Source organism: Anthonomus grandis, chromosome 1 (genome assembly GCF_022605725.1).
Source record: "Anthonomus grandis grandis chromosome 1, icAntGran1.3, whole genome shotgun sequence".
Taxonomy (NCBI): domain Eukaryota; kingdom Metazoa; phylum Arthropoda; class Insecta; order Coleoptera; family Curculionidae; genus Anthonomus; species Anthonomus grandis.
The window spans coordinates 8,301,026-8,327,028 of record NC_065546.1 but is presented as its reverse complement, the minus strand read 5'-3'; the positions used below and the strand labels follow the sequence as shown (position 1 = coordinate 8,327,028).

The following is a 26,003-nucleotide window of genomic DNA, read 5'->3' as shown; positions in this document are numbered from 1 at the left end:
TAAAAATAAACCGCATATAAAACCCAATCCAACCGTCAAAATCCTAAAACCCCACCGGGGTTTTACGTTTTACCAAGGACCGGTTACGTTCACACCTCCGCCCGACCTTCTCTCGCTAACCAAAGTTCCGCAATCTGAGGGAGCGTGGTCTGCTTCACAGGCTCGCGTCCAATAACATCACACCCAGACCTCATAAATACATGCGACCAAACCTATCCCGACCAGTAGGTTCCTATTCTCCGAGCAAGTCAAAAGTCCAAGCACCTAGATGCGACCCAGAATTATAAAAAGATGGCGCCTAATCTCGACAAGGATCTATCAAAAGCCGTTGTTGCTAGCCCGGAATAGTCAGTGCGTAGATGATGATGAGGTACTTCAGTTCATATCAGGCATGCCACCGCACCGCAACCGCCGTTCATTGGTTAAATGTCTACTTAAATATCAATTTATACGTGATCCGTATAGTGCAAAAATATTTGTCGGAATTCCTTCTTTGTGCCAGTGAGCTTTAAATTTAACAATAATTTGATTCACAATATCGTGTCAGGTAAGTAAAAACATTTAAGTTTTGTTATATAACCTCAAAATAGCGCATATTTCAAAACGTGTTTAGTTTTTGAGGTGGGCCAACTCTCCTCTCACAACGAGGATAGATGGTTCACTTATTTTTGAGGTGAGATGGCTCATTAATATTAATTTTTCTTTTCAGTATGCCCACCAAATACAAGCGTACTGGAAGTTGTTCCAGGGCTAGTTGGACCGAACAACAGTTAGCCGACGCCATTCAAGCCGTTAATGAAAATAGAATGGGAGTTAATGAGGCTGCTCGTAATATTGGGGTACTGGCAACCACTCTACGAAGAAGAAAATTGGGAGACAATATAAAGAAAGGTCCTCTTGGACCCTCCTCCACGTTAGGCGAAGCTGCTGAAAAAAAGTTGGCCACACATATCCTAAAACTTCAAAAAAATGGATTTTCTCCTACTCGAACTGATGTGCGAAGTATGGCTTTTAGATTGGCCGAACAGCTGGGTATTAAACATAATTTTAATAAGGAATTGAGATTAGCTAGTTATCCGTGGCTGCAGTTATTTCTGCAGAGAAACCCAAGGCTGTCAGTGAGAAAAGCAGAAGGGGTCTCCATTAATCGATCCTTGGGTATGAACAAAAAAGATGTTGAGACTTACTTTCAGCTGCTAGAAAATACTATGACCGAGAATCATCTTATGAATAAACCTGGACACATCTACAATATGGATGAGACGGATTTACAACTTAATAATAGGCCGGGGCATGTTATTGTCAAGAAAGGATCTAAAAACATCGCAAGTATCAGCTCCGGTGAAAAGAAACCATTACGGTTATAGCCTGTTGTAATGCGGAAGGCGTTTTTTTTCCCCCAACCTGCGTCATGAAAGGAAAAAATAAAAAGCAAGAGTTTGAGGATGGGATGCCTCCGGGATCCTTGGTTTATATGTCAGAAAGATCGGCTTATGTCAACAGTGACATATTTTTTCAGTGGTTCAAAGATCTGTTCGTTCCGAAAAAGCCGACAGCGACAGTTTTGTTACTGCTTGATGGTCATGCTTCACACTGCAATAACGTTGAGATGCTAGAATACTGTATTGAACACAACATCATACTGCTTTGCTTGCCAATTCATACGAATCAATTTTTACAACCACTAGATAGATGTTTTTTTAAATCGTTAAAATTACTACAACTACTATTACAACTACTACAACTACTACTATTACAACTACTACTCAGCTTGCAGTTTATATATTAAAAATAATCCAGGACGAAAGCTCACTAGATTACAATTTGGAAAGTTACTTGCTGAAGGATGGAACAAGTCTGCAACTGTAAATATTGGAACTTCGGCATTCAAGGCTACGGGAATTATGCGTATATAGGAATTATCGTACTTGAGGCTCCCGATGTAGGTGAAAATAAAATTCCAGATGGTAGTTCTCAAAGTTTTACCAAAGCTTTATCTGATGATAATCAACAACCTTGCTGCAGTTGGCAGACTGAAGATGATTCTGTACCAGAAAAACAAAATGAATCGGTTACAGAAACTAATGCAAATACTCCCGTCAAAAGTACCCCTGGAAAAATGCTAAATATAATCTCACCCGTTCCAGTTGTTTCCGCTAACATTAATTCGGTTCGCAAAAGGAGCAAGCAGCTGGCGGAAATTTTAACTACAGAGACAAGAATTGGCGAAAAAAAGAACAAAGCGTCTAAAAAAACACAGAAAGAAATAAAGACCAGTAAATTAAAACCAGTTTTGAAGAAGCCAAAAGTGACTAAAAAGAAAATTGAGAAAGCTGCCAAAAGCGAATCATCCTCAGACGAAAATCTAGAGCCACCGACATTGGATGACTCTTTAGATGATATGGACGACGATGACCAAGCTTGCACCGGTTGTGGCCAAATATATTCCCAAACCACAAAATCTGACGACTGGGTTAATTGCTTACGTTGCTCCAAATGGTTTCACGATTCCTGCTCCAAGTTTGTTAACTTTTGCCACGACTGTGGTGTGGTTGTATGCAAAACAAAGTGACATTTTGGCCAAAACACCTTTTTTTTTTCGTTGCGCCATCTCACCTCAGCACCTTGGGGGAGATGGTTTTTGTAAACTATTTTTTTTTTTTTTTGAATTATAAGTTTTATTTTTTAACGCATTTAATTGCTTAATACATTTTTCTAAACTCAATAAAGATTCGTTAAAAAAATTAACAGTAATTCTAATTCAACATATAGAAATGTTACCATGACATTTTAAAACCTGGGCCATCTATCCTCGAATTCCCCTACTTATAAAAGAAGTCAATTCTTTAAATTTTAAAAGATGGTGCCACGAATGCTTTGATTTGCAAGTTTTAATTAAGTAATCACGTCAAAAATAGTTTTCATTGCATTTTGTGACTCAAATCTTTTACACGTTTATTTAAAATGTCCAAACCAGTAATTTTGGATTTTACTTTATTTTTTTAAATAGCACATTATAGGGGACAGCTACTTTTGAAATAAGGTTAATAGCAATAGTATAGAAGGCTTTGATTTCTTGATTAGGAGGCTGCGTTTTGACGCGTTTTTGATTTATTTTTCAATTGACCTAATACATGAGACCTTGTCAAGTGCAACTATTATTTGTCATTCAAATAAATTTGCAGCAGTTTTTTGAAGAATTCTTGTGTTTACTGATATTTCAAATGTTTACTGACCGTATTTCTGAAAAACTGATTTAAGTAATAAAACACAATGAATATTGTTTTTCCGTGATTACTTGATTAAAAATTTAAATTTTTAATGCCTTAATTATGACACCTTATTTCAAAATTTAAAAAATGATTGATTTTTTCTATCAGCATAAAACAAAAAAATAACAAATACGGTATCATTATTCTCAGAATATTATTTTCTATCAAAATTTGTAATAATATACCAATTGTCCCATAAAAAAAACTTAGTGCCACTTCCTATTAAACCGGAAGCAACAAAGAATAACAAAATATGTTAAAGAAGCTCTTTTTCCAACTTGTTTACCTGTGTCACATGGTATAATTCAATTTATGAGAAATAACAACATGCATTTCATAGTACACGTTAGGCGGCGCTGTCTAACAACTTGTAATTTTGGCTAGTTATAAAAAAACTAAAAAGCTTAAAAAATCAGTGAACACCCCATTTTAATATCTTTCATCAAACTAAAGATATTGCAAAAATAGTAATAATTACAAAAAAAAGCCTTATTACCTCACTATCTCACACTACCTCATTACCAACCTACCTATAAGTTGCAGTGCTCTTGATCATGACGATTCTGATAAAATATGAAAAAAAAAAAATTTACTTTTATATGGACAATTATTTAGAACAGAATAAGTAATATAATTAAGATGCCTTATATTTTATGGTGATCACAGATATTAAATAATTGACGCTGTTTTAAAACAGACCTAGGTCGTTTAGCTAAATGTAATTTTTAACTGAAAACAGAGCTAAACTTCCCTCATCAGCACGTACGCCAAATTATGTGCGTAGTATAATACCTCTTACCTATGCAATATTTCGTAAAAATCTCATTTTCTTACTATAGAAGTTGTCCTCTCTAGCGGCGGTTGTTCTCTTTGACAATTTTTTTTTGCCGTATTCTTACTGCGACACCCGGGACATTAAAATAATTCTTATTGCTATAACAATATTGTTATTATAGCTAGTGCATCATATTAAGAAATTGGGACTTAAGATGTGACTTTTATTGCAAGCTCTGGATTAAAAATTAAATATATTATTTGCTTCACAAGGAAAAATATTGGCCAATATTTGCACTATTCACTTTGGCCCATATTTTTGTTCTGAAAAGCTGTTCAAATTTCGTGTCTCCTCATATCAGACAGCTAATTGTAAACATATTGCATCTGCATAAAAACGACCACTTTTTTTTTATCTTGCTGTCGAAAAAAATCACCATTAAAACTTGTTTGGAGAATTTAACGCATAAAGCGTGTTGCACATTCAGCAACAAGTTTTTGGTTAAAACACTTCATTACAACATCTGCGACTATTGTTTGTGTACCTAACAGCTTTTTAACTCTCAGGTTGTTCTTACATACATCAGTGTAATAAATACTTAAATTATTAAAATATTGACTGCTTTAAGAAAGCCTGAGAAGTTTATCTAAGCATTTTTTTTATGAAAGTAATATTGCATTAGAATTATACAGGGTGTCTGCTAATTAATGGTACATGGAAAAACCACAGACTCCTGATGTAAAAATATTACGATTTAACTATATTTCCCTATATCCAAAAGTTGATATTAACTGAGATACAGGGTGTTAAACTTAAAACTTTTTTTTTGTTTTTCCCCAATAACTTTAACAAAAGTTAGCAGCTACTTTTTTTCCCAAAAATTTGTAGTTAGGGGTTTTTTAGGTCGAGAAATTCATTTTTTTAACAAATTGAGTGTACAATGTAGGGGGCGCTGTCTGCGACATCTTTTTCTCTTTCATAAGGTCATAACTTTTTTGTGCTTAACTGTATTGTAAGTTTTTATTGAAAATAATACTTTTTTCATATTTTTTACGTAAAAAAAGTATACTAAGTTGAAGTCGCTCAGAGTTACCGTTTTCGAGATATCTGCCTTCAAATTATTTAGTACAGCAGCTCAAGCAAGCAATAATGTCTTGTTACTCTTTACCAATCATTTTTTACATCATAAATAATGTTTTAGTATAAGTCATTGAGAATAATGCAGACAAAAATTGGATTATCATTTAATTAACTTTATTTAAAATAACTATGACACTAGAAAATCTATTGAAAGAAAATAACATTAACGAACACAAACTTAACTATGCGACTGATAACTTTTCCATTTTGAAACTGTGACTAGATTTAGTAAAAAAATAGATCTGCTTTTGACAAAAACTGTTCAAAATGTCTACCATTCACTTCAATACATTTAACAGTTCTTTTGCTGAAAGATCTCCTAATTTTAAAAAATAATTGTTCGTTTCGTAGGTTTTGTGCAGCATATAAAATTCTCTGCCATAGTTCTTCTCTGGAATTCGCTATTTCTTTGTAAACGAGTGACTTCATATAGCCCCATACACAAAAACCCAGCGGGTTAAAATCGGGACTTCGCGCCGGCCATGGCCTCTGGCTCCCACGACCTATCCAGCGATTAGGAAAACGGTTGTTCAGGTCACAGTATACTATAACAACCAGTAGGTTATCTCTCCCCGTTTCCATTCATAAATCGACGACGGTCTCAAAAACCTTGAATATCGCACCGACAGCAAATAGACGGTAATTTTACGTAAAACCATGGGCGGCGTGTATCGTGCAATAATAAAATTTAGATTAATTTTTTAGATTATGGTTTTTCGGCAACTGGCAAATTTTGTTTACCAATATTATTACTTATTATAAATTGTTTATAAATAAGAATAAAATTAATATAAACATTATTATGGAAAGCCATGTTAATAGGAAAATTTAAAATTGGCATGCAAAATAAATTTCTTAATAATAGCACTGGATAAATAGCTAGCTATTTGTTCTGTAATAGTGGGTAAACTTTCAAAAAAAAAATTGTTGTAAAAAAAAGTCTGCCAAATCTGTGAAACTTTTCATTACAATTGTACGATTTATTTTTACATTCTCGTACGGCACAAACAGTTCTCCCTTTAAATTTGTTACGTCTTTCCATTTTCAATAATACAAAAACAAAATTATAAAACTCACGCAATCTTTTTTCTTTGTGGAACGGGCTTCCACCTGACATATTTCCCGACGCATACAACCTACAGCGATTCAAGATAAATGCCCACAAATATCTTCGCGTAAGCACCACTCCAAGAGTGACATAGGACTTTTCTCTTGTGCTTGTGTTTACCATAAAAAAAAAATCAAATATAAATGCTTCTCACAACAAATAACATACAAAAATAAAAGACGGCAAACGTATCTCTCCGCTGCTAACGACGTCACTGATCATAGGCAAGAGCCGACGGGTGAAATATTTCGGATGAAGCGCGTTGGAGGTCAACGAAATTTCGGCGCGTGGAGCATCGAGATAACCTACTGGTTGTTATAGTATACTGTGTTCTCTCTCTGACAGCTCTAGAGAAGTGTGCTGGTGCTCCGTCTTGCATGAAATACATATGTTGCCTTATGTCCAGCGGAATATCATCGAGAAAATCTGGTAAATGTGTTTCTAGGAACTCAAGGTAGAGTTCCCCGTTTAAATTGGGCGGTAGTTCGAAAGGGCCCAATAAATGATTATCGATTATACCACACCATACATTAATTTTAAATTCATGTTGGAAATGACGTTCGTGTACTGAATGTGGATTTTGTAATGCCCATGTGTGTTTATTTCTAAAATTGAAAATGCCTCTACGTGTAAACGTTGCTTCATCAGTAAATAGTATCTTATTCAGAAACATGGGGTCGGCATTTATTTGGGCACGGCAAAAACGGGCAAATTCTATCCTGGGCGCAAAATCATTGTCTAATAAATTTTGCACAGGAGTGAAATGATACGGATAAAGACCCTCTTCGTGAAATATTTTACAAATGGATGACTTGCCTACTCCAGTTGCCGCAGCAGCATGTCTTGCACTTATTTCCGGATTTTTAGCCACGCGGACCTTCGGGCGCCCTGCGGAATTCCGTTTAGGACGAAATGTACCTGTTTCTCCTAATCGATCGTAAAGATTTTTGAAGATCTTGAAATCAGGTTGTCTTCGATTTGGATAGAGTTCTGAATATCGTCTATAGGCTTCGCGTCCATTAAAATTTGCCTGCGCATATACACACAACATATCCCTCATGTCGGCATTTGAAAAAAGATTGTGCCTCGGCATTGTTTCTCAACTTACGAAAAATTTAAAAATTCAACAAAACAGTAAACTGGATGCAAAATCACAGAAAACACTAATTAAATATTTTCTGACAACTTTAAACTAATCAACAACAAACAACAACAACATGGCGGTTTCCTAACAACTGCGTCTCTAAAGTTCATTTGCTTTCTTATAGCTTACTTTAAAAAAGCGAATTTTTTCCCGATTATATTAATTATTCAGCTGGGGTCGAGTGCATGGTGCACTAAATAATTTAAATACAAATATCTCCAAAACGGTAACTCTGAGCGACTTCAACTTAGTATACCTTTTTTACGTAAAAAATATGAAAAAAGTATTATTTTCAATAAAAACTTAAATACAGTTAAGCACAAAAAAGTTATGACCTTATGAAAGAGAAAAAGATGTCGCAGACAGTGCCCCCTACATTGTACACTCAATTTGTTAAAAAAATGAATTTCTCGACCTAAAAAACCCCTAACTACAAATTTTTGTGAAAAAAAGTTAACTTTTGTTAAAGTTATTGGGGAAAAACAAAAAAAAAGTTTTAAGTTTAACACCCTGTATCTCAGTTAATATCAACTTTTATATATAGGTAAATATAGTTAAATCGTAATATTTTTACATCAGGAGTCTGTGGTTTTTCCATGTACCATTAATTAGCGGACACTATTTTTTGGGATTTAGAAGTTGGAAATTGATAATGATCAATGTATTATAAATACATCTCATGTGTGTTATATTGCAATTTTACAATTTATTACTTTAATGGCAATTCCTATTATAAACAATACATGGTTTGCATTTTTGGTTTAAAAAACCAGTCTGGTTATTCCTATCGTGCTACTATATACTATTTCCCACCCCATTTATAAAAAGAAATTACCAAAAAAATTACTTTTTTTTAAGAAGGTAAACATATTAAAAATTAACTTACCAAGTCCTCTAGCAGCTACATCAGTGGCGACCAAAATAGTAGATTTACCCATGCGAAAATCTCTTAATACATAGTCTCTTTCTTGCTGGCTTTTGTCGCCGTGCATACAGAGTGCTGGCCAGCCATACCGTTTAATAGTTCTGGTAATTTGTTCAACTTTCTTTTTAGTTTCTACGAAAATGATTATCTTGCAGCCCGGCTCTGAGCTGTTGGATATCTCTTGAAGCAGTTGGTTTAGCCTATGAAGTTCAATAATAAAAATCTTGGTACGTTTATGAATCACTTAACATCTTACTTATATTCTTTTTCATGTTCCTGACAGATATCAATGATTTGAAGAATGTTGTGGTTGGCAGAGAGCTGAAGTGACCCAATGTTGATAGTAATGTAGTCTTGCATGAAATCAGCAGCCAATTTTTTAACTTCTTTAGGCCAAGTTGCGGACCACATAAGGGTTTGTCTATCAGGTCTGATCTGCTCGATAATTTTACGTATTTGCGGCTCGAATCCCATGTCCAACATTCTGTCGGCCTCGTCCAGAACCAGGTAAGTGCATCTTGCCAAGTTGGTAGAACCTTTTTCAAGAAAATCAATGAGCCTACCGGGAGTTGCTATGCAAATTTCGACTCCCCGTTCCAAGTCTCTCGCTTGTGGACCTTTGGGGGCGCCACCAAAAACACACGTATTGCGGATGTATGACAAACGACCGAAATCAGTAGCAACCTAAAAACGACACCCAACAGTTTTAAGAATTCCGGAGAAAAAAATAAAAAACGCATAATATAAATAGATAATTAAGTTAGAAAACTTACTTGTTGAATTTGTTGAGCTAACTCTCTAGTAGGAGCAAGAACCAATACAATAGGTCCATCGCCAGGATTCAAACGCGGTTGGTGATTTATGTGAACTATAGCAGGCAAAATGTAAGCAAGTGTTTTTCCTGAACCAGTTTGGGCAATGCCCACCATATCTTTACCGCTAAGAGCAATTGGCCAACCCTGGGCTTGGATGGGCGTTGGGAAGTCATAACCTGCGTTTAAAATAAATTTATTTATTTTACTAAATGTGATTTTTGATAATTTTTTTTTCAATTTTGACAAGATTAAAACAAATTTCAAAATTTTGTTACACAAGTTGTCATTTTTTCTAAATTTTTTTTTAAAGATTTAACTTTAGATTACTTACTTTATTCATTCATAAAAATAATACATCTCAAACCAAATATATATTATACACAACGGAGCATAGCTCTGTGTGTGTATAAGGGTATCTAATTACTTTAATATACAGGGTGTCCCGGTTCATGTGGGAAATCTCTCGGATCAGGTAGAACATCGAAAAATAATACCGAACGTTCCTATAAAAAAATTCCTACAGGCCTTCTTTACGAAGATACGGCCTCCTAAAGGACGTTGCTGGACATTGGTTTTTCATAAATTACTTTTAAACTACCCGGTAGAATTTAATAAAAATTTTAGGTGATGAACACTATTAGGGACCTCTTAAAATGACATCCTTAAAATACATTTACCTTGTTTACTTTACCAGGGGCGGGCTAGGTTGTACACTTTAATGCGGATATTTTTAACACCCTGTATGTTAAAGTCTAAAAACCTTGAACCTAGGGGTTTCAATCCCGGGAATCGGGATTTCGGGATCCCGCAACATAATATGAGATCAAAATCCCGGGATCCCGAAAATTTTCTTTACATTAAAGAAGTTCAAAATCTTTATAAAAATGCCATGTAAACGTTGCCGCTTACGTCACGCAACGACCCACAGTCAGACAGGGTCGAGAGGGGGGTGTTTTAGGTGGCGACACGATTCCGATGTGGCACTTACACTTAGTGTTGCTTTAATTCGTGCCGCAGGCTGAACCATTCGCCAGGTGTTTAGAAAATTCTTTAAAAACTAGAATAGAAGAACGACGAACTTTAATGTCCGGAGTAATGAACTATCTACAGAACGCCAACAAAGAAAGATATAAAATCTTAATTATCCAGAAAATTCCTATCTATTGGCAACCAGTTTCGTGACTTCCACATGTCACATCATCAGGCCAAAGACTAAAGTAAAAAGAAGACATTACAACTTTAAAATATAATAGAAAATACAACGTTTTTTCTGGCGATACAAATTATGTTAGGTACTTACAATTATAAAACGGGATTTGTCAACATCATAAAATTAAAACACATAGAAACACAATGGACATTTATATTAGTGTGCATGGACAACACAAATATAATAAGAACTTTTTAAAAAAATTACGTCCACATTAATATAAACAAATAAAACCCAAGATCAACACGTGTAGGTGTATATAATTTTCAATGTTAAAATCTAAAAGATCTTGATAGTTTTTTGTCAAACATAAACAACATACACAATAATATTAAATTTACACTAGAAATTTAAGCTAATAATAAAATTAATTTCTTAGACCTAACTATAACCAACTTTAACAATAGGCATGATTTTGAGATTTATAGGAAACCGAGCCATACTGGGGTAATAATACATAACGAATCTTTTCACCCCACTAGTCATAAAATTGCTGCATTAAACAGTTACGTAAATAGAGCCATAGATATCCCAATGACATCGGAACATAGAGAAAAGGAGTTGAATATTACTAAGCAAATTGCCACAAAACATGGTTTTTCCTCAACAGTTATCGATAAAATTAAAAATAAAAAACTATTACGTAACTCAACTCATAATGTATATTTAAACACGTTTCAGAAGAATGATGACCGGGATCAAAACCCTATAAAATTCGTTACTCTTACATTTAATGGCCCTGTTTCCTATAAAATACAAAAACTTTTAACTTCACACAATATCAAAGTTGCTTTTAAATCTCAGAAGACATTGTGTAATCTCTTTTTAAATAATAAAGATAAAGATGATATTTTAGCGTGCAAGGGTGTATATAAACTTTCCTGTGATTGTGGACATTATTACATCGGAAGAACAAAACGAATTTTTAAGAGCAGATTTGCAGAGCATAATAGATGTATCAGACAACACAATTCGGAATCTCTTTTTGCTAAACATATAATTAAAACTGGACATTGTACAGATTTTAATCGTAATTTAAAAATAATTCATCGTTTACAGGATAATCGCCTTTTGAACAACTTAGAGTACTTAGTAATTCAAAGATCACTTAAGAAAGACCATCACAATTCCTTAAATATACAAGTTCACATGGGAGAAATAACCTAATTAAAACTTTATTTGACTATTAATTATTTATAAACGATCTACAGCCGTAGAGCTATCTATCGCGCGCCTAGGCAATTTATATCTATGAGATATATAGTACTGTAAGTAACCTATATACACGAATTGATGATTGGTTTGTAAATAGATAGATGTCGTTAATGATATTGTTTGTTTGAATAAATTAATGTGGCGTCCGTTTTTTTACGATTTTAACATTGAAAATTATATACACCTACATACACGTATAGTACAGTGTTGATCTTGGGTTTTATTTGTTTATATTAATGTGGACGTAATTTTTTTTAAAAGTTTTTATTATATTTGTGTTTTCCACGTACACTAATATAAATGTCCATTGTGTTTCTATGTGTTTTAATTTTATGATGTTGACAAATCTCGTTTTATAATTGTAAGTACCTAACATAATTTGTATCGCCAGAAAAAACGTTGTATTTTCTATTATATTTTAAAGTTGTAATGTCTTCTTTTTTACTTTAGTCTTTGGCCTGATGATGTGACATGTGGAAGTCACGAAACTGGTAGCCAATAAATAGGAAACTTCTGGATAAATAAGACTTTTTTTGACCTCTTCTTGTGCCCTAAAGAACTTCCAGAATATGGACAGGATTCTCCTTAATAAAGATATAAAAATTGCTTTTTCAAACCTCCAGATTATAATATCACAGCAGCTCAGTTTATTACAAAGATGACGAAGAATTTGAAAAAAAAAATTCCATCTACCATAAATATTGATAGCGATAACGATGACGACAGCGAAAAAGAAGATAATGTGCCACTATCAAATTTTGTTAAAACAGATCCAAATCCAAAAAAATCTTTAAAAGAGGCACTAGAAGAGTCGATCCTCCAATCGAAAATATCTCCGCCTAAAAAAGGAAGCGCAAATACTTTGTTAGACACGGTAAAGCAGGAAATGTACCTATTTGAAAGTGGAGGGCTTCGTGGGCTACATTTGCAAGCATGCTATGAAAGCATGTTGAGTATTCCACCAACAAGCATTGAAGCAAAAAGATCCTTTTCATCAGCAGGAGCTTTTGCGACTAAGCTAAGGTCTACATTGGCCGATTCTAGTTTAGATGCCTTGGTGGTGCTACGATCATATTTTGAAAGTAATAAAGGACATTAGACTAACTTTATTAATAAGAATAAGTCTTAAAAAACAGTAGGTTAATAGTTTTTGTTTTGTTAATTTCTGATAAGATGTGTCTTTTTTTAGTTATAAGTTGAATAATTTAATTTTGTTTTTGTTTTGAATTTATATTTTTTTGTTCATGTTTTTCTAGACGTCAGATAAAAATTAGTTTTAGGTTGTGTTACGATCATATTATATTAATTAATGAATTGTTTTTTTGTTAATTTTTGCTATGATAAGTCATTTATAAGATGTTATTTTTTTAAGAAAGTTTATTAAAATTTTTGGAAATCATTTATATTTGTTTTGAGTTTCGTACGTTAAATAAAAAAATGTTTTTCATGTTTTGCATTTAAATTTTTATTTTTTGTCATCAAATCTGGCCCCAAACCTAATTTGGTTAGCAGATTCATTCATATTTTGAATTTTCGGAAAATGAAGTAAGGTTCGGGATTTTTTTCGGGATTTCGGGATAATCCGATTTAGACCAGAAAATTTCGATGTAAGTCATTTAATTTTAAAAAAATACATGTTCCTAAAAATACAGTGGTGTCGTAAAAAATACTTTTACAAAATATTTCTTATTTATTATACGTTTATTTCTTTTTTGTTATTCTTAAGATAAAAACTAAACATAAAAAAAAACTAAAAAAATAATGTAAACCAATTGTATTGTACCTAACTTATTTATCGGAATTTTTGCATTTTTGAACGCATTATTGTTACAAACGTTGCTATACTCCAAATTTAGCAAATACCTATCATTTAAACCTAATCTTTGTCAACATATTCATCCTTTATTTGATATTTTTTTTAATTTTTGTATTTTTTGGAAACTTTTAATTTAAATTACGTCAAAATATGGAGTTTACTTTTATTGAGTATGCAGATATGCATCTTATGTATGGTCTGGCGTCTTGCAATGCATTGGAAGCAAAAAGATTGTACGAAGAAAGATTTCCCAATCGCATTATTCCGGATCAGAAAACATTTCAACGTGTTGATCAACGTCTAAGGGAAACTGGTAGGTTTCTGTTTTCCACTTAATGAGGTAATACTATTAAATTTCCTTAAGGCAATTTTAGGATGTTTTGAAAAAAAAAAGAATAATGGTTGTCGGAGGAGAACAGCACGTACAGTGCAATTGGAAGAAAATATGGTAATTCTGCAGTTTAGCGGCTTTTGTCAAAACTAACGAAAAATGGTCGGGTTTTTTGCAAAGTAGGTAGATTTCGATATATATTTTTCACTAAGAGTGGCGGCAAGCCAATCACATTTTTTTATTTGTTATTTATTAATTTTTTTTATTTTTTATTTTATCACGAAGAGGGTGTTATCACGCACTAAATCACTCACTATAGGACGCGATTAATCATTAGATTAACCTTGTATACCATTAGTTTTGTCAACAAATAGGTGACAACTGAGTTGAGGTTAGGTGTGGTGTTGCCAGTTTTGTTGCGTTTTGTCACTCTGCAGCTAAAGCCTTGTCTCCAGTCTGGCTTTCTCTAAAGTGGAGAATTCACTCTGTATTTGAATCCCATCCCATTCCATCAACACCCAACGGGGAGGGTAAGCTCCCCGTTGTGAGGTTGGTTTGGCTTGGGTTGAGTTGGGTTGGGTTGGGTTGGTTTGGTTTGGATTGGGTTGGGTTGGTTTGGGTTGCGTTGAGCTGGGTTGGGTTGGATTGAGTTGGGTTGGGTATATCTATGGTCTGTGCGCAGCGCCTTATGTTCCCCTCGCGGTGATAGAGAAACGGAACAAACCAAAACACTGCACACATACTCCCAGAGTCGACAACCCACCAAGAAAAGGTAAAAACAGTTTTTGTGAATTTATTTTACGCATAATACCTAACATTTCACGTGACTAAAAAATATAGAGTGAATTCGCCACTTTAGAGTAGGCACTCATGAGTCAGCCACACAGGGGACAAGGCTGAAGCTGCAGAGTGACAAAACGCAGTAGACGACAGAACTGGCAACACCACACCTAACCTCACCTTAGTTGTAACCTATTTGTTGTCAAAACTAATCGAATACAGGGTTATTCTAATGACGTTATTCTATTCATGTCGCATAGTGAGTGATTTAGTGACGTTACGCGATAACACCCTCTTCGTGATAAAATTTGGCTTCCCGCCACTCTTAGTGAAAAATATATATCCAAATCCACCCATTTTGCAAAAAACCCGACCATTTTTCGTTAGTTTTAACAAAAGCCGCTAAACTGCAGAATTACCGAAAATATTTTAGACGCTGTAGCTGACACTCCTACAACGAGTACTCGAAAATTAGCCGCTCAGCTTCATTCGACCAAAACAATTGTACATATGGTACTTCAAGAACAACTGTTGTACACATATCACTTACAAAAAGTGCATGAACTACTGCCCAGAGACTTTGCTCCTAGAATACACTTCGCAAACTGGCTGTTAGATCAGCAGCGAAATAACTCTAACTTTATCAGCACGATTCTTTTACGGATAAAGCAGAGTTTACCAAAAATGGAATTGAAAACTTACATAACTCGCATGTATGGGCTGATGAAAATCCCCGTGATACTATTATTTCTCATCATCAACATCAATTCCAATCAATAAATATCTGGGCAGGAATTATTGGCAATTTTTTGATTGGGCCATTTGAACTGCCACCACGTTTAAACGGAGAACTTTATTTGGAGTTCCTCCAGAAGAATCTTCCAGATTTATAAGAAGATTTGCCCCTTGCAACCCGCCGAGATATGTATTTTATGCATGATGGAGCCCCACCCCATTTTAGCCTTGCTGTAAGACACCACTTAAATAATACTTTTGAAAACCGTTGTATAGGTAGAGGAGGACCTGTTGCTTGGCCTCCTCGGTCTCCCGATCTAACGCCATTTGATTTTTATCTATGGGGTCACCTCAAAACCTTGGTGTATTCCACCCCAGTCGATACTCGGGAAGAACTGCTCCAAAGAATTACATTTCATTGTGATAATATAAAAAACAATCTTGTGGCGAGTGCCGCAGTCCTCGATTCGTCGTGCCCGCGAATGTGTTAGAGTTCACGGAGCCCACGTCGAACCTACTTATGAAGTTTTTAATAATTAATTGTTTATTGCTCGTATTGAAGAATTTAACTTTTGTTTACATATTTGGTTTTTGGAATTTTTTTGTAAGTTGTTTTTTCTAATTTAAAAGCATACACTCATCATAGGTTTTTTTTAAATTATTTTATAAAAGTATTTTTAGGACACCACTGTATTTTTAGGAACATGTATTATTCTAAATTAAATGACTTACAACGGAATTTCTCTGTTCTTTAAATAACTAGCGTACTTACAGTAGCGGCCAAATGTAGAGAAACTTTTAATTTTTTAAAAAATTAATTAATAGGTTAAATAAAAAGTTTTAATTTCATCACTAAATCATTGGGTACCTTAAGTTACTTATAATGATATAAAAATAAACATTCTTTAACACATGACGAAAATACCAAAATATTTTTCATTTTTTTGCGGCCATAAGTAGAGAAACTTTTTTTCCGATCATTCCTAAACAAACAGTTTTTGAATAAAGAGAATAATATTTTAGTCGTGTGTTAGTATTAGTCGAGTAAGATGCCACGAGGTATTCATTTGTCAGTTCAGTTAAAAGAACTAATTATAAAAAAATATCAAGATGGATTGAAACAAAATCAAATTGCAATTGATTTAAAGCTTAATAAAAGTGTTATATCTAAACAAATCAAGATGTACAAAGAACGTGGAGGTTCTTTAATTAAACCTAAGACCGGAAGGCCGCGAAAGACTACTCCTTCAGATGATAAAGTAATAAGAAGATGTTCCCAAAAAAATCCTTTCTTTACTGCCGTGGATATTAAGAAAGGAAACCCTTCCATTTCACTATCCATCCGTTCCATAAGAAGACGCTTAGGCGAAGGAAACCTCCAAGCCAGACGACCGGCAAAGAAACCATTCATTTCCAAGAAAAATCGGCATGCTCGTTTAAAATTTGCTAGAGAACATTCCACTTGGACTTATAACCAATGGAAAAACATACTTTGGTCCGATGAAAGTAAATTTAATTTATTTGGGTCGGATGGAATAAAGTATGTAAGGCGTCCCCCACATCAAAGATTCAATCCTAAATACACTAGGCCAACCATAAAACATGGTGGAGGTAATGTCATGGTATGGGGTTCTTTTTCTGGGCATGGACTAGGTCCGCTAATAAAAGTTGAGGGTATTATGGACAGATATCAATATTTACAGATCCTCAAGAATCATATGATACCTTACGCCGAAGAAAACCTTCCACTAATTTGGAAATTTCAACAGGATAATGATCCTAAACATACAGCTAAAATTGTTAAAGATTTTTTTGCGGAGGAACAGCTCAACGTTTTAGCCTGGCCTCCACAAAGCCCCGACTTAAATCCCATTGAAAACCTATGGGAACAATTGGAGTTAGATGTTAGGCGTAAATATCCCGAAAAATTTAAAAACAAAGAAGAACTGTTTTGCGCATTATCGCAGGCCTGGCAGGAAATACCAGAAGAAAAAATTGTAAAATTGTTGGAGTCGATGCCCAGAAGATGTGCAGAAGTTATTAAAAACAAAGGTTTTGCTACCAAATATTAGGTTTATTTTAAGTATTTGTAATATTTTGCTTAAGTTTCTCTACTTTTGACCGCTTAAAAAATAAAAAAAAAATTTTTGTGGGTTTATAAATAATTTTCTTATACACTAGTTATTTATTTTTTATGTTGTATTTGTGTTCCACCTAAAACAATAAAATATATTTTTAAAAAGTAATCTATCAATATTTTTTTTTAAATAATCAAAAGTTTCTCTACTTTTGGCCGCTACTGTATCTAATTTAAAAAAAAAATAAAAAAAAGCATTGGCTCGTTTATTTTTTTTTTTTCTCCAAAACGGTTCATTTTATCGATAATGAACAAGAGTACCTTTTTTTTAGCCTAGGGTTCAAGGTATCCAAATTTATTTTTTTTAGACTTTAACATACAGGGAGTTAAAAATATACGGATTAAAGTGTACAACCTAGTCCGCCCCTGGTAAAGTAAACAAGGTAAATGTATTTTAAGGATGTCATTTTAAGAGGTCCCTAACAGTGTTCACATTACCTAAAATTTTTATTAAATTCTACCGGGTAGTTTAAAAGTAATTTATGAAAAACCAATTTCCAGCAGCGTCCTTTAGGAGGCTGTATCTTCGTAAAGAAGGCCTCTAGGAATTTTTTTATAGGAACGTTCGGTATTATTTTTCGATGTTCTACCTGAATCCGAGAGATTTCCCACATGAACTCGGACACCCTGTATATCTATTTTTTACAATATTATAAAAAAATTTTATAACCTATATGCTACATATAATTTTTTTACAAAATGTATCACTTTGATGATTATAATACAATAGAACCATCAACAAATATGTTTATACATTAAATACAATATTATTAACAATCAACCAATTGTTTAATTTATTTTACATATTTTTACAAGGAGCAATTTTTAATTCATTTGGTAATATATTAAAAATCTGCGGCACTGTATTTAAAAGGTTTCTTTGACATTTTGTAAGTCTTGCATTAGGGACTACTGCCATGTTTACCTGCCGTGTTAGGAGTCCATGATTAAGTTTAGATGTTTTTTTGTTTTTGAGATAACTATAGACTTCATAACAATCTGGTTTACTGTTAACACTTCTGCATCTTTAAATAATTGGATTGAAGAGTACATCATATTTTTATTATGAATCATCTTTAGTAAGTATTTTTGAGTAATAATAAATGGCTCTAACACATATTGACAAGAAGCGCCCCATGCCAAGATGCAGTAGTTAAGTATAGACAGAACAGTAGCAGAATACACCATTTTTAAGAGTTTTTAACTTCATAAACTTGCGCAACTGACTAAACTTGTAAATTAATATCCTGATTAATTGTTTGATACATACTGAACATGTGCCTGCCATTTAAGGTTACAGTCCAGTATGACTCCAAGGTACTTGTATTCATCAACAGAAATAATTATTTCAAGCATTGGTACTGAGCAATATCTTGGCATTCGTACTGATAAACTTATAATTTTGTGACTTGGGATGAACTTATCTTGCCAACTGAAAAGTTCAGGAAAACTGACTTTCTGGCATTCAGTGTTAAACTATGCTGATCAAACCAGGCTTTTATATGTTTAAGTGCAGTTTTGGTATTTATTTTTGCTTCTAGCCAAGTCTTCCCTGTTACATAAGTGCTGTGTGATCAGCAAAACATATTAACTATACCTGCTCCTTTTTAATTATCCCAAATAATCCATTTACATAAATTGTAAATAGTACAGGGCCGAGCACTGTCCTCTCTGGCACACCATATTCAACCAACTTGTATGTGCCATTGAATTGTTGATTTTAATACTTCGAGTTTTATTTCCTAGGTAAGACTGAAAAAGTTTCACTACCATTCCATGTACACCAATTTGCTCTAATTTGTCAAACACTTTTCCTAGATCAAGAAAAGCTCCAATACATTTACTCCGCCGAACAAAACTTTGGTCTATATAATTTGTTAAACAGGCAACTGTATCCTCAGTGGTAAAGTTCTGTTTAAACCCAAATTGTTGCTCTGATATTATTTTATTTACATTTAGATATTCATTCAGCCTAAGTTTAATGCACTTCTCTATTACTTTTGAGAGGTTGCTAGTTAGTACTATAGGTCAATGGTTATTTAAGGCCTCTTTGGTTCCTGACTTATGTATAGGAGTATTAATGCCATATTTAAAAATTTGTGAAAAATAACTACATTTAAATATTAAATTTATTAAATGTAAAATTAGCTCAATGATATAGATATGATACCTAATTTTTTATGATTTCAACAGATATACCATCATTACCCGGAGCTTATTAGCCTATTTTATAGTGATTTTATCTAAAGTATAAGTTCATTTTTGTTGATAGGTTTTAGGTACATAGATTTTTCAATATTGTTTTTGTCTGTTTTAAATTTAATTTGTTTTGTATTTTTTATTTCTTTGGCCATATTTTTACCTACATTACTAAAATAATAATTATTAGCATCTGCCACCTCTCTATCATTATCTATAGTTCTGCCCTCATTATCAATCACCTTGTAGCTATTTTGAAGGCTTTTTTCCTTTTCATTTGTTGCCTCTTTTATAATTTTCCATGTTTGTCTAATGTTTTGTCTTGATAATTCAGTTTTTACAGCATAATAATTATTTTTTGTTAGTTTTATTAGGTTACTAAGCCGATCTCTGTATATTTTGAATTGTACTTATTCTCTTTAGTTTAACATATTGCCTAATAGTCAAAAAGTCCCTGTGTTATCCATGGTTTTAATTTTATTTCTTTACTCTTAATATATTTTTCTTCTGTCATAAACTCAATGTTCTTTTCAATTGATGATCTTTTAATATGCATATACTCATAATTCCCACTCATGTTGTTGATGCAATAAATAAATGATATAATAGTAAATCAAATCGGTTTGTTCCATTGACATCATAAGAATGTATAGGAATTATAAAAACAAAGCTAAATTTTCTTACCTTGGTTTCTGATTTCTGCTAAAACATAATCGGGAAAATTTGCTTCTTCAAAATTTTGAATAGGGTTGGGAGCTACACAATCAACAGTAATTTCTTTTGCGCGACGATACGCGTCGACTTCATAGTTCGACCTGCTTGCCACAGCAGGATGGGGAACATAAAAGTCTTTTTTAAAGGGTCGAAGATTCTGCATATCCCAGTGCGGCCTACGTAGACCTCTTCCGGGACCGCTGTTATCGAACCGATCGCCGAATCTACTTCCACCCCTGTCTATAAAAAAAAAAAACTAGATAGTTGAAAATATTTTTAATATGTATAACATCTAAGTAAAGTAAAGGAAAAAGATATTGACTCTCCCTTAAATTTTTATTCTTGAAACTGCTTGCTTAATGTATAAGAAATATTACTCTGTATTTAACTCTGTTAACTTAAATAATACCAGGTCATCTTTTAACATAAATTTACCAATACCTACTTCTAGCTTGACACAAAATTCAATTTTTTACAAGAGCAAAAAAATATTTAATCATCTTCCCCTGTCATTACAGAAGATTCAAACATATAAAAGTTTTCGACAGCAGGTCAAAACAATCCCGCTTCATAAGGCATTTTTTAGGTTGGAGGAATACTTCACAGAGCATCTTTGAACTTGGTTATGTTTTAATATACACTATGTGATGTCTATTGTTTGAGTTTGTAATGTAAGTACTGTTCAAGCAATAATAATAGAAATATTTTAGGTTTTGATTTTTTACTTGTATATTTGTGTTGTGCTATTTATTATTTATTTATTTTGATGTTTCACTGATATGTTATAGATTAATGATTGATTGTCTCTGTTGTTGATTGTTTTCAAAAAGAAATATATACACTACTGGCCAAAAGTAAAGAAACATTTACAAATTTAACAATAACATCTTAACATACAAGATATTATTTTACATTTTTAGTAGAAAATATTTAGCTCTATTATTGCAGCATAAAAACACATCCTTCGTGTTTGTATTTACCTTATCAATTGATAAAAAAATTATTTATGCTATTTTATGCGGACAAAAGTGAATAAACATTCCAAACAAATCTTATTTGGTATTTAAAGTGATTATTTATCATTAGTTTGATCTTAATGTTGAGTGTTAAACTGTTATATACGATTTGTGCAAAATGCCTCGCGGAATAGATCTGAGTATTGATCTCTGAAAATTAATTGTTTCAAAATTTCAAGCTGGTGTAAAACAAAGTGAAATTGCTAGGCAAATTAATCGTAATAGATCCGTAGTTTCAAAAACTATTGCTGCTTTTAAAAAATATAATGGTGTGACTACCCGTCCAAGGTATGGAAGGCCAAGGAAAACGAATAAAGTTATTGAGAGAAAAATAAAAATGTTGGCAACAGAACATCCCTTTATGCTCACCTCAGAAATTTATAACGAAATACCTGGGGTTTCGGTATCTGTGCGTACTATTCATCGTCGGTTGACTGAATTTGGACTTTATAGCCGTCTTCCAGCCAAAAAACCATTCATTTCTAAAAAGAATAGATTGGCTAGACTCCAATGTGCAACATCTTGATTGGACAACCCAAAAGTGGAAAAATGTTCTATTTTCTGATGAAAGTAAGTTCTGCCTATTCGGATTTGATGAAATGAAATGGGTTCGTGGTCCTGCCAATACTAGACTTAATTCAAAGTACACCAGGGCAACTGTGAAACATGGAGGAGGCAATATCATGGTTTGGGGTTGCTTTTCCAGATCAGGAGTAGGACCATTAAGAAAAGTTGAAGGAAAAATGGACAGATTTCAATTTTTAAGAATTCTTCAGGATCATATACTTCCATACGCAGAAGAAAATATGCCACTTCGATGGTCATTTCAGCAGGATAAGGATCCGAAGCATACCGCAAAAGTAGTAAAGAAATGGTTTGAAGACAACAATGTGCCCCTTATGAAATGGCCTGCACAAAGTCCGGATCTAAACCCGATAGAAAACCTATGGGACCATTTAGATCGAAAAATCAGACAAAAAAATAAAGATAAATTTAGAAACCAGGATGATTTGTTCACAGCTCTTCAAGAAGAGTGGAATTCCATTTCAGCAGATTATATTGACAGCCTAATGAACTCTATGCGAAGTTGGTGTGCTGAAGTTATAAAAAATAAGGGTTTTGCTACACATTATTAGTCTTTGTATGTACAACTAACTAATCCATTGTGTATAAAAAATAAATAAAAATAGTGTTTCTCCACTTTTGTCCCCTGTAAAAACAAGAAAAAAATATATTAGTTGTCACTTGGATTTTTTTTAATTTTTTTATTGAGGTACTGAAGACTAGAAACAAAATTATATTTAAAAAAAAATAAAAAATGAATGATCAAATACACTAATATAAAAATAAATACAAAAGACACTTTTTCACACATGTTTCTTCACTTTTGTCCGGTAGTGTATATGTATTTTTTTTACCAAAGCTTTGTTAACAACACTTTGGTGTTTTAGACAAATAAAGCTTTATTTGATTTGATTTTCTAAATTTATTAATAGATAATTTTTCCAAGCCAAATACCTCCACCTCTAAATCCACCCCCACTTCTTGGGCCGCCACTTCCTCCCCTTCCTCCTCCGCCTCCACGTCCACTGCCGCCGCTCCTAAAACCTCCATTCCCTCCTCCTCCTCCACGGCTCGATCCATAACCCCTGCCACCTCCTCCTCCTCCTGAACCAAAATTATCTCGACCACTGCTGTAAGAACCTCTGCCTGGATGGAATGACCTGTTTCAAAAATAAATAATATAAATGTCTTTTTATTTAAAAAAACTACATTGAGTGACAAACTTGAACAGGTCAAAAGCTACCATAGCCACTCCATCTAACCTTCTAAACTAAAAATATTTTCATAAAATATATATTTAAATTAGAAATATAATAAATTATATTTCTAATTTAAAATAAACAATGAACTAATAATAAAAAATAGTACAAGGGGAAAATAAAATAAACATTGCAAAAAATTGAGACAAGTAAAATAAGTAAGTGAAGACAATATCCAGAACTATAGCCATATACAGTGGTGGCCAAAAGTATGGAAACTTTTTCAAAAAATGCAGACTTTATCCCATTGAGAAAACTCTCAAAAATATAAATAAACAGCTTATCAGCAAATAAAGAAATTCCAATGGAGATAAAGCAAAAGAAGGTTGTTTATTAGTTTTGATAAAAGAGGAGTTATTTCTCTGTGGCCAAATGTATGGAAACCTTTAATAAAATCATAATAATTGTTTACTACAAGCTGTTTAAGGGTACAATTTTGTTTGAGTGAAGACAGGCATCATGCCTAATTGTAAATACTTATCTAGTGATTTAAAAAGTAAAATAGTTGAACTATACCAGAAGGGTTATAGACAAATTGAAATAAGTAAAAATTTAAACATTTTAAAAGGCACTGTTTCAAAAATAATTAAAAAATTTGAAGAGAGAGGAAATGTTTCGGTAGCCCTCAAGCAAGGAAGACCAAGAAAGTTGTCCAAAAGGGCTATGAAGGTAATGAAAAAAATATCGATGAACGACCCAAAGAAAACTTCTATAGATATTTCTGGAGAAATGAGTGAAATGGGGATTTCTGGGTCTGCTCGCACGGTGAGAAGAAGGCTAAATGAAGTGGGGCTTTTTGGAAGGATCTCTTGAAATTTGCACGAGATCATCTTACCTGGTCTCAACAAAATTGGAATACTGCATTGTTTATAGTGACAAAAGTAAGTTTCAATGATTTGGGAGTGACGGGAGACGTTATGTTCGGCGACCGAAAAGTACAAGGTACAGCCACAAATACCAAATGCCTACGGTAAAACATGGTGGTGGAAGCGTAATGATGTAGGGTTGTTTCTCCCTATCACGTGTTGGCCCCCTGGTTAAAATTGATGAAATAATGGACCGTTTTCTATACAAAGACATATTGAAGAACAACATGTTGCTTTATGGTGAGGAGGAAATGCCATTGAGATGGTTGTTTCAGCAAGACAACGACCCTAAACACAAGTCCCAATTTGTGAAAAACTGGTTAAATGAACAGAGCATTGCTTTAATGGATTGGCCTTCACAGTCCCCAGATCTGAAACCCATAGAGAATTTATGGGATCATTTGGACAGGAAGATTCGAAACCATTCGATTTCAAACAAGGCTCAACTGTGGGAAATACTGCAAACTGAGTGGGCTGCCATTTCCAGTGAAGACTGTGCAAGACTTGTCGATTCTATGCCACAAAGATGTAGAGAAGTAATAAATTCTGAGGGATATGACACAAAATTTTAGCAGATTTTGATTTAGATGTAATTGTTTCCAAACTTTTGGCCAAGAAAATATTAATTTTATTTCATTTTCTTTTTATAATACGTTTAATTTCAAATTAATATGTTAAGTTAGGTAATATATTATATATACTTTATCACAATATGAGTAACTTTATTATATTCCTGGTTTCTTAAAAAAAATACAAATTAAAAAAGTTTCCATACTTTTGGCCACCACTGTATATATAGCCATAATAATAATAATATCCTTTATTTGCCAACAAAATCGTATACAGGACGACAAAGCAACGTCATACAAAGGAGGATCTAGCTCCCATAGGATACATTAATTTTTCTTATCTAGAATTCATAGAGGCAATATACTTATATAAACAAAATAACAAAATTTAAAATAAATATTCTAAATATCTAACATAAGTTAAAATTATTATCCAAAAGTAAAATTATAAAAACATTTAATCTGCAACCAGTGGTAAACAGCTTTTTTAAATTGGACTGTAGATTCAATGCTTCTAATATCAGCAGGTAGCATTCTATAAGCCCTGATGGCCCTATAATGAGAACCTCTTTCATAGTAAGCTGAATTATGCAATGGAATGTGGAGATCGCTTCTATGTCGTGTAATCATAGTCACATCCTCAGCGTACATTTCCCTATTCTCAACAAACAAATGATTGTGTCTCTTCACAAATAACACCAAGGAAGAAAGTATAAGGAGGGAAGGGTGAGTATTTTTAGTTTGCAGAAGTAAGGTCTACAGGAAGTTCTGTAGGTCATGCCCAATAAACAACGAATGATAAGCTTTTGCATTCTAAATATATCTAGAGCTCCTCTTGCAGATCCCCAGAAACAGATACCATATTGTAAGATCGATTGTACCTGTCCGAAATAAAATAGGCGAAGAGATACCTCAGACACTACATCCCTTAATCTTCTAATCAATCCGCACAAGCTAGCTAATCTGGAATAAAGGTTTTTAATATGTTTCTCCCAATTTAAATTGGGGTCAATGTGTATTCCTAAGAATTTAATACTATTGGCTACAGGGATTGACTGCCCACCAGACCACACAAGTAGAGATTCTGAGACAATATTGGCCTTCGAAAAATGAATCAACCCCGTTTTACCAGAGTTCAAAGACAGCTTACTGTCCAGACACCAGGTCCTCATGCGCTCCACTGCGGATGAGCAGCCCCGTGAAAGATCTGCCACTGTCTTTCTGGCAACTATAACTGATGTGTCGTCGGCGAATTGACAAATCATATCAGAAGGGAACAGCTCAGGCAAGCCATTGACATATAATAGGAAGAGCACAGGTCCCAGCCAACTATAGCCTTTAAAAACACTTTGTAAGAATAGATGGAATGCCTTTGAATGCCATGCCAATTATAGAATATGAAAAGAACTACAT

The 26,003-nt window shown here is 33.5% G+C and overlaps 2 protein-coding genes across 2 annotated transcripts in view; both read right to left on the bottom strand.

The window, feature by feature from the left end:
* Window positions 1–26,003, bottom strand: part of LOC126742333 (ATP-dependent RNA helicase p62-like) — a 67,358-nt gene that overhangs the window by 2,904 nt on the left and 38,451 nt on the right. The gene's annotated exons all lie outside the window — the stretch shown is intronic.
* LOC126742320 (uncharacterized) overlaps window positions 1–26,003 on the bottom strand; it is a 49,037-nt gene that overhangs the window by 21,931 nt on the left and 1,103 nt on the right. The window contains exons 2-6 of the mRNA XM_050448968.1: window positions 22,851–23,056; window positions 20,287–20,556; window positions 9,138–9,355; window positions 8,621–9,048; window positions 8,326–8,564 (exon numbers count right to left, since the gene is read on the bottom strand). Of these exons, the coding sequence (XP_050304925.1) occupies window positions 8,326–8,564; window positions 8,621–9,048; window positions 9,138–9,355; window positions 20,287–20,556; window positions 22,851–23,056 (1,361 nt within the window). The remainder of the gene's footprint in view (window positions 1–8,325; window positions 8,565–8,620; window positions 9,049–9,137; window positions 9,356–20,286; window positions 20,557–22,850; window positions 23,057–26,003) is intronic.